Source organism: Populus trichocarpa, chromosome 15 (assembly GCF_000002775.5).
Source record: "Populus trichocarpa isolate Nisqually-1 chromosome 15, P.trichocarpa_v4.1, whole genome shotgun sequence".
NCBI classification, from domain to species: Eukaryota; Viridiplantae; Streptophyta; class Magnoliopsida; order Malpighiales; family Salicaceae; genus Populus; species Populus trichocarpa.
The window spans coordinates 15,115,737-15,125,585 of NC_037299.2; the positions used below are offsets into that span (position 1 = coordinate 15,115,737).

At 37.9% G+C, this 9,849-nt stretch overlaps 1 protein-coding gene across 1 annotated transcript; it reads right to left on the minus strand.

Annotated features, from left to right (window-relative positions):
- Nucleotides 1–6,751: 6,751 nt before the first annotated feature.
- Nucleotides 6,752–9,395, minus strand: LOC7474064 (BAHD acyltransferase DCR). The gene is made up of 2 exons (XM_002322453.4): nucleotides 8,728–9,395; nucleotides 6,752–8,009 (listed from the first exon to the last, which is right to left on the minus strand). The coding sequence occupies exons 1-2, from the start codon at nucleotides 9,175–9,177 to the stop codon at nucleotides 7,122–7,124; spliced, it is 1,338 nt and encodes a 445-aa protein (XP_002322489.2). The 5' UTR covers nucleotides 9,178–9,395; the 3' UTR covers nucleotides 6,752–7,121.
- Nucleotides 9,396–9,849: the final 454 nt, after the last annotated feature.

Sequence of the window (9,849 nt, forward strand, 5' to 3'; positions counted from 1 at the left end):
GCTCAAGCAGATTGGTCAGTCGAGAAACTTCATTTTTCACTGATTCCAACTCGGTCTGGTAGTGCGACTCTAAGTGAGCTCTTTCTTCGTTTTCCATTCTTGATCTGGACCGGGTTTGGTGGACTCTGGATGTGGGACCTATGTTTCACGATCTGGAATGCATATGATAATTTAAAAAATAAATGCGTGATGAAAATATGATGCTCGTGCAAATGTATATCTTAAAGTCGATTCATGACTTTCGTAATCCTTTAGGCAAGATTTCGGCTTAAAAACCTGGATTGATGAATTATTAATCATGATGCAAATGAACGTAAGATAGATATCCTAAGGACAAGTTCTATTTATTAGGTGAGAATGGGTAGGTTTTCTATCTGGTCTTTAAAAGGGTCTCATATCTGCCCAGTGACGTTCTTCGTAAAGACAGTATGGGGGCGTTGCAAGGAACAGTTAAAGTACGTATACCCACCATTACCAAGCAGGCACTCAGATATGAGTTGGGTGTTTCACGCATCTGAACCCTGACCAATAGTCATAGGGCAGATCGCTAATCCCCCTCCTAGCTTAAAGCTTGTGTGTGCTTCTCAAAATCAAAGTATGTGATGCATGCGACATTTATATAAGATGCATGAGACAATTCTATACAAATGCATGAACAATATGTGTAAAAAAAAAACATATAGCAGATAACAAAAGGAAAGGTATATTAAAAACACACGAAAACAAAAAAACAAATCAGACAAAAACAAAGCTTAGTCCACAAGGTCCCCAGTGGAGTCGCCATTCTGTCGCACGTGAGCGACGTCGCGGCGATCGTCCACCCACAAAAAATGTAATATGGGGGATATATATCTGGTCAATGTGGGGAGACAAGGAATTCGTTGTCTCTTAGTAGTGAAAAATGGTGTGGGAGTCGCCACCTAGTATTTTGGTCACTAGGAACCCTAACTGGTCTCAGAGATCGGGCACGGGGACTGGTTGCGTAAAGGGAAGGTATTAGCACCCCAAATACGCCCTACCTAAGGTAAGCTGCATTGTTTATTTGTCTGATAAAATTCAAGGTCTCGTTGTGTTTCCTAGTTGTTGGTCCGTCTACGGTTCAAGAAAAGTCCTCTTCAATAAGGAGGTCCTTATCTTATCGGGATAAAACCTAACCGTTCTAAAATCTATGTAACAAAACCATATTTTTAATATCAGGAATACGTTTTATGTATAAATTCGTAATCCCAAATCTAAAAGAAGACAAAAAAGATTTTTTAGAATTTTTGAAATATTGGCCTAGTTCTCATGGCTTTAATAAACTGGTTATTAAAGCCGAAATGCATGTTAATACATATATTGTTTTTGAAATTTTCTTTGTTGTGTGAAAATATGATGTTATAATATTTATATATATATATTGGAGAGACTAGGCCGTATTTTAAAACAAAACATTTTTTTTTAAAATATGTATTTTGTACGCTTTGACGCAAATCGGGTATTTTAATACTGGGTTTGTAAAAATATAACCAAATATTAATTCACTTTGATAAAATAAATGCCTAAAAATCAACAATGTTTTCAAAGATATTTTTAGAAAATTTTCGAAAGCAAAAGACATTTTTTGTTTTGAAAATCTTTGATGTTTTGATGAAAACCGGGTATTTTAATACCGGATTTTATATCTTTACAGTGTAAAATACCAACCAATATTAATCAAAATACAGTAATAATATTACAACAAAATCACATATATTTTTCTATAATTTTTGCAATTTTTTATAATTTTTTTTCATATATATATATATATATAAATAATACAAAATATAATATATATATATATATAATAATATTAAATCGGACTGGGCCGGCCCAAACCACTGGGCCGGACTCAGCCCCAAAATTAGTGGGCCGATTTCGGCCCAAAATGTATTGGGCCGATCTCGGCCCAAAAAAGACTCTCCTGGGCCAGACCCGGCCCAAACCACTGGGCCGGGCTCAGCCCAAAATTGTGGGCCGATCTCGGCCCAAACAAACATTTTCTTATGGGCCAGACCCGGCCCAAAAGACAGGGCTGGGCCAGGATCCGCCTGGCCCAAGCCGAAACGGGGCGGGGGGAATTATTTTCCCCCCACCCCTGCATGCAGAACGCTACTCGTTCTGCATGCGGGGAAGGAAAAAAAGAAATGAACGCGAGAATGAGAAGAAAAGTTACCTGGCGCGGAGGAGGCTGTGCGTCGCTGGCGGTGCTGCGGCAGAGGCTGGTGGCGGTGGCGTAACTCTCGGACGGCGGCAGTGGCGCTGCTGTTAGCAGCCGAGAGGGAGTTCCTTCCTTCTCCCTTGTCCTTCGTTTCCTTTCCCTTTCGTTTTCTCCCCTTTCTTCTTCTTCCTCGGTTTTCTTTCCTTCTCTCTCCTTCGTTCTATCTCTTCCCTCTCTCTCTTCTGTGTTTTTTTTTTTTCGTCCGTTCTCCTCCTCTTCTGTTCTCCTCTCCGTCTGTCTTCCCCCCGTCTGTCTTCTCTCCTTTATTTCTCCGTTTTTTTTTTTTTCTCTCAGCGTTCTTGGCCTCTATTTATAGAGGCCAAGGACGCTGTTTTTTTTACAGCTCTCATGGGGGGCAGCCGGCTGGTCGGCCATTGGGCGCGGCTGCCGAGGTTCGGTGGGTGGTGCGCGATGGGTGGTCGGCCATTGTGTCCAGTCGGTGGGCTCCAGGCGAGAGTGGCCGGCAAAAATTCAAAAAAAAGCAACCCTTTTTCCCTTCTTCCCCGCTGCGTGATCGGGGGAAGAAGATGAACAGTGTCGTTCAAAACGACACCGTTCTGCTCTTTCTTTTTTTTTTTTTTTTTTTTTTAATGCATGAAACGGCGTCGTTTTGGCGAAAACGCGCCGTTTCATTTAAATGTGGCGCCAAAAATGCGCTAAATCTCAAATCAGCCCTCAATTATCTTTTGTCCCTTCAATTGCATCCCTGCCGAATTCGAACCCCGTCCCTATATTTGGCCGCGTTTTTCACTTTGGTCCTTGACCTCTGAATTATGCAATTGAGCCCTTAATTGATCAAAAACTTCTAATTTCTTCAATTAGGCCCCTGAATCAATTAATTTCAGCCCCTCCATTTACGCGCCTCTTCCAATTTGGTCCCTGGTTTCGAATTTTCTTAATTAAGTCCCCAATTGGCCCTTAAACTTCAATATTTATGCAATTAGGCCCCTGATTTGACCTAATAAATTCCTAAAAAATATATTTTGGCCCCACAACTTAAATTTCTTCTAATAAAAGCCCAAATTGACTTAAAAATCAATTTTTCTTGCAATCAAATCTTCTATAAATTCATTTAAAAATCCAATTAAGTCCATAATCATCTAAATTTGGGCTTTTCTCCTCAAATTTTAAATTTTCCTTGTCAACAGGGCTTTCCTCCTTCAAGAATATATTATCAAAAATTCCATCTTTGTATTTTTAACCTTATTGACCAATTTTCCAACCATTTTCTGAGCGCTTCTGCCTCCTGTTATTTTTCTAACCTCCTTTGGCTATATATTTTTATATATATTTTGTGGGGACCCAAAAATGGGTTACAACAACTGTCATAATCAACATCAGAGTATGCACACAACTACAAGGAAAAAGTGGATGAAAGTAAAAGACTTTAAGAGACAGTACCCAGAAGATATTGTAAAATACAAAGAACAATTGCCCAATAAATGGTAGTAAGAGAAGCAAGAAACTGACCAACAACATGAACAACAAATGTAATATCTAGACGAGTAATAGTGAGATATACCAAGCTTACAATAATAATACGATATAAAGTAAGATCCCAGATGGAGCTTGAGGGACTATAGAAGACGAGAGAGCTTTAGGTGTACTTGAGAGTAAAGTGTTGGTACTTGTAGAATGATTAATACGAATTAGTCGAACATGAGAAGATGTATACAAAGTATAAGGAACTAAAAATGATAAACTATCAGAATCCTCATAAAAAAAAACTATATGAATAAATAGTCAGGGGCATACCTATACAACTTTTCAAAAGGAGAAAAACATGAAATATGAGAAGATAAAATTGTATTAATCAAACATGTAGCAATAAAGATAACTTCTTCCCAAAACATATTAGGAACAGATTCAGAGAACAAGAAAAAACAAAACAGTTTCAACAATGTGATTATGTTTTCTTTTAGCAACGCCATTTTGCTCAAGAGTATCTATACATGAAGTTTGGTGAATGGTTCCATCTTAGGCAAACAACTCACAAAATTTATTAGAGGCATGATCTCCACCCAAATCACATGTAACACATTTGATAACAGCATAATGTTGAGTTTTGACAAGAGTTCAAAATGTTGTATATATCTCAAAGAATTCAGAACGATGTTTCATTAAACAAACCCAACAATAATAAGTGTGATCATGAATAAAAGAAATATAATATCGAGACCCTTTTTTTATGGCAACAAGAAAAGGTACCTATATATCATAATGAATAGAATCAAATGAAGAAGAAGGAATATAAATACTTCAATTGAAAGGTAAAGTGAAAAATTTTGCTAGTTTACATCCATTATAATAAAAAATATCACAAGTTTGCAAATTTTTTAAAGCTCATGTGGATGTCAAAAACCTCAAACGAGAAGACAAAACATGACCTAAACAAGAATACCATAAACAAAACTAGAAGAATGACTCAAATAAAAAGAGAACAAATCAACACTAGTAGCAGTAGTAGTATTAACTGACACTTTTAACTCATCCATAATATATAGTCTTTTCTTCCTAAAGTCTGTCACAATCAGCTTTTGAGACTGCAGATCTTATACATGACAAAAAGAAAAGGAAAAAATGACTAAATAATCACTAGAATCACATAATTGTCCAATAAAAACAATATTCAATGTGAGTTCCGAAATAAGATAAATATTAGGGAGAGACAAGTGAGGTGTGACAACAAAACCAACATTTGTTAAGAGCATAAAGTGTCATCAGCAGTCATGACAGGAATAGAAAGCGAAAGGGACACAAAAAGAAAAGATGAAGAATCTGGAGACATGATGTGAAGCATCAGAGTCTAAGACCCATTCAAAATGTGGCATACCTGAAGAACTATGAAGCAACTGACTTATGGAAGAAGAAACAGACATAGCTTGTGGTTGTAAGGAGAGAAACTTTTGAAATTGCTCAGCCGAAGTGCTAGAATTGGTGAAAAGACCTAATGAAACTATTGTTGCAGTATTGTGATGTGATAGTTTATAGCCCTGAGGTGGTCTATGAGCATTAGATTATGACTGGTTGCCAAACTTGATTATGTTGTCTCAATTTAGGACACTAAGCCTTCCAATGACCTTTTTTGCTTACAAAAGCTACACTCGTCGAAGGCAACCCTTGTGTAAGGCTTATTTTGATTATTAGAGAATGACTTTAAATGTACTGTTAACACAAAAGGATTAGAAGTGGAAAGAATTTTATTTTCAGAATAAGACTGAGAACGTATTTCTTCAGCCAATAACTCACTGACAACTGAGTTAACAGAAGGTAGTGGAGAACGGTGCAAAATTAAACCTTTAAGTCCTTCAAAATCACTGTCAAATGCTATTAAAAATTGTGTCAGTCATTGCTGCTCTCTACGAGCAATATAGGCACCACATGCCTTTAATTATATTGATTCTTTAAGAGCCAATTGATCCCAAAGATCTGTCATAACAGAATAAAACTCTTGAATACTCATATTTTTCAGGTGAAGAGCTCATATGTCATTCTCTAATTGATACTGCTTTGTAAAATTTGATTGCTTAAATAATCTTTGCAAATGATCCCAAACCTCCTTTGTTTCTCATAATTCGCTAACTATGTATTTATGGAATGCTCATCAAAATTGTTAATCCAAGTAATAATCTTTGCATTGTTTGCTTCCCAGACCTCTATTAAAGCAACATAATCCTCATAGTATTCCTAGGTATCACAGAAGTTCCACTAACATATCCTTATATCCTTTTACCCTTAAGAAAATTTCTCATCGCATAACTCCAGTATGAATTTTTTTTTCATTCAACCTCACACTCACAAACTGAAGCAAAACATCTCTTTCAATTACCATAATCAACAAACAAAGAAAATATAAACGCAAAAGAAAGGAAAACAAAATATCAGATTGTAAAAACTGAACGAATATCTTCTCGAAGTTGGATTTGTGAAAGCTGTGTTTGAGATTAAACCTCGTTCTATGAAACCATGCTTTGATACCAGGTTAAATAATCCAAAGAAATAAAGAGAAATACAAAAATAAAAGAGGAGGGGGTTATAGTTTGATTGATACTATACGATCACAATAATCTAAAGGAACATGTTTAACCTAAATGTAAAAATATTATATATAAGCTAAACTAAAAAAAAATAAAAATATTATTCTACTTTTAATAAATAAAATAAAATAACTCTATATTTTTTTAATCCTCGTCACCTACCACGTGGATGCCCTGACCTGTCTTCCTTCTAGAGTGACGACTGCAGTCTGCATTTATATTTACGTGCGGCCACTGCATCATTAAGCTACCTAGCTAGCTCCTCCATCCAAATTATAATATTATAATTCGGATGGAGGAGCTAGATAGCTTAATTGTGTGTGTGTGTCTATATATATATATATATATATATATATATATATATATATTGAGCAACATCTGAATCCCTTTCCATTAATTGCTGAAAAAGCATGGGATCGGTAAATGTAACACTGCAATTCAATGCCATCTAACCACTCCAGGTACGCATGAATAGTTAATTAGTGGTCCGAAGCCCACGGGAACTCGACACAAACTTGCATTCAATGCCGTGAGGCAATGTTTTGCCAACAGAATACATGATTAGAAACCACAATCTATAGAATATTTATTATTAAGAGCATCAGCACTCGTCTCATACACTAGCTAGTACTTAATTACTTTGACAAAACAGACACAAATTAACCAGCTTCAAGGTCTCCACCCCAAACAACAGCTTCAGGCAACAGCAGAGAGGTTTTGATCGGTTCTTGGATAACACTAACAACGTTATTGGGGCAGTCTAATCTGTAATTAATATGTCTTATGATTAATGTTATCCGACTACTAGCAAAACCTCTTGCATCCATCCATTACTATCATTTCATTCAATTAACCTCCAAAACAAACTCCTTATCCTTCTCCAGCCTCTCCATGGCTCCAGCTTCCAAGCTAATCTCCACGTCAATACTCCTTCCACCACTCTTCCCTTGATACAAGTACACCATCCCGTCGAACCTGTTATTGATTCCACTCCTCACTGTCTCTGGCTTTCCCCACCCAAAATCCACCTCATAAACTGGAAACCTCGGTGAGCTTCCAACAGCTACACAATTAACACCAGCATCTTTGAACTGATATACCTTCGGTGCACTCTCAAACTGTTTGTTCCGTTCTTCAATGGCTTTAGCATCATGCGTTTCAATGGCTTTTTGTATCATGGAGGCTCCAAATTCAGGTGGGTTCATCGACAGCAACCCGGCAGCAGTCACCGTGAATATGGCCTGAATAAGGTTGCCAAAGTAACTTTCCGGCATGGGGGGATCGACCCTTTTGCGGCAGTCAGCAAAGACAGTGAAAACTGTGTAGTCTTCAGGTTTGAGTTGACGTGCTTGGGTCACATGGCGCCAAATGTGGACAGCAAGTGATTGAAAAGTGGAGAAGGGTTTTGAGCCGCCAGATGGTATGTTTGAGTTGATTTTTGACTTGATCTTGTCAATTCCTGATTCAGAGAATTTGAAGACTCGCTCTCTGAGTGGCTGGTCAACAGGCTTGGCATCATCAGTGGATGATCCATTTTGATCTGGTGGAGAGAGTTGGAACTTTACTTTAGTGTTTCGCACTTTGGTGCGGTCCAGGAAAGGTAGGAGAGAGATTGAAGGCAACCCACTGCATATCTGGGCCCATGAACTCATAAAGTGCCATGTGGAGGTCCCATCGAGGATGGCATGGTTGAAGGCCAATCCCATCGCCAGTCCATCTCTTAGCTTGGTTAGCTGCAAGCAATTAGCCCCACCACAGAACGAATTTATATATGGTCCAGATCATCCAGGAAAAAAAAAAAAAGAAAAAAAAGAAGCTAAATATCAGTCCTCCTGCATAGGAAGATGTATATAGGGCTGTGCCGGGAAGTTATTGAACATTAATTATGGAATGGGACCTTCATTGAAATGTTAAAGCCAGTGAGAACCATTGCAATTTACTTCATCTCTTCCACTCACAGGCCTCAGCAATGGAATACCATCCTCCCTAGTTATTTTATTTTTGAGCAGAGTATAATTCTTCCTACGTAGTTTGCAGAATAAGATAACATGTTGGAACTTGTTTAGAGGAAAAAAAAAAAGGGATGTTTGCATAACCAAGGGTACTTTATTATACACACTTAGCACCCTACCCCAATGGTATTTCATGGAAGCCCAAGGCATTAAATTCTTGAAGTACGATGTGAATCTATGACAATGGTGTCCTAGGAGTATGAACAAAGGGTTACTATTGAATAGATCTATTTCTTAAACTACCCTGGATCATAAACATGTACCTGCAAATTATTCTATTTCTACATGTATCTACCATAATAGATTAATACCAAATTAGATCAGCATATACTTAATTAGTAGCAGAAATGAATTAAAGCCATCTATCTACTCACTAACATGCGTAATTTTGATAAAATGGCTAGCTATATATATGTATAAAAAAAAGAGGAAATGCTACCTGCACTGACAACAATGGTCTGTGGAGGCCCTCAGAGTTCAAGATCCCACTGTAAGGTATGAGCTCCTTCAAGGTGGAGGTGCCCTCCTCAACAGTTAGATCCTCCACACTGATCCACTCAGCTTTGGCCTCCAACACCTCCACTCCCTCCATATCGTCATCATATTCTACCCTGAACACCCAATCTTCATCCTTTGCTAGCTTCCCTGCCAGTTGATAGAAATCTTCCAGGACAACTCCTAGCCCATCTTTCAACTTCCCTACCCTATCCTCATACTCATACTCATCTCCCTTGTAAACCATCAGCTTTTGGTTGTACTGAAATGCTATGTATGGAAGATCAAAAGTGACCAGCTGACATTCACTTCTTCCTAGTTTCTTGTTGGGCTTCACACGGCATTTGCCAGTTATTTTCACCTTCATGATCTCCTCCTCCTTTTCAGGGGCCATTGCTGACTGTTGAAGGTATCTTGGGATGTAATAATTAAAGCTGAGAAAGAAGCTGTGCCTATACTTTAAGACCTACGTACACAAGACTTGATATTTGTGGTGATGGAAAGCTAAAAAGGGAATCGAGGGATACTTATAGAAGAGACGGGCTTTAGGTGTATAGTTGGGATTGCATTTATGGGGTTCATGGAAGCAGTTGTGACCCATTAATATTTCTGATTCAGACTGTTGGGTTAGATCAAGACTTGATGATGAGATTATTAAAAGGTTTCTGATTCAGACTGTTGGTTAGATCAAGACTTGATGATGAGATTATTAGCAGGCTCTCTCTCTTTTGCCCTTATTAATTCCCTGTTGTAAATTTTTCAATGTCAACGTAATTCAGTTCAAGATTTGGGTTCTCTCCTACTTGTACATACACCAAATTAACCATGGTATTGCTAGAACTTGGACCCTGTGCTTCAAGTGTTTGCACCATGCATGGATCTTAACCTTATCGATATGCTTTCAATAGTTTGGAACAAATGGGCCGTCCAATTTCAATTTATAAGGTGGGACCCGACAAGCTGTCGATAGCAGCCAGCAGAACCCATTCTTTGGTCAATAACTAATAAGTGATAACAAGAAGAAAAGAAAATGCTGTTTTCCCATCACATGGTCTTTGGTCATTTT

What these genes read in the sequence shown, in the direction of transcription:
- LOC7474064 (XM_002322453.4), bottom strand. Translation starts at nt 9,177, where the DNA reads ATGGCCCCTGAAAAGGAGGAGGAGATCATGAAGGTGAAAATAACTGGC. An exon ending in GACCATTGTTGTCAGTGCAG is followed by an intron (nt 8,010 to 8,727) that starts GTAGCATTTCCT and finishes AATTGCTTGCAG; the next exon opens with CTAACCAAGCTAAGAGATGG.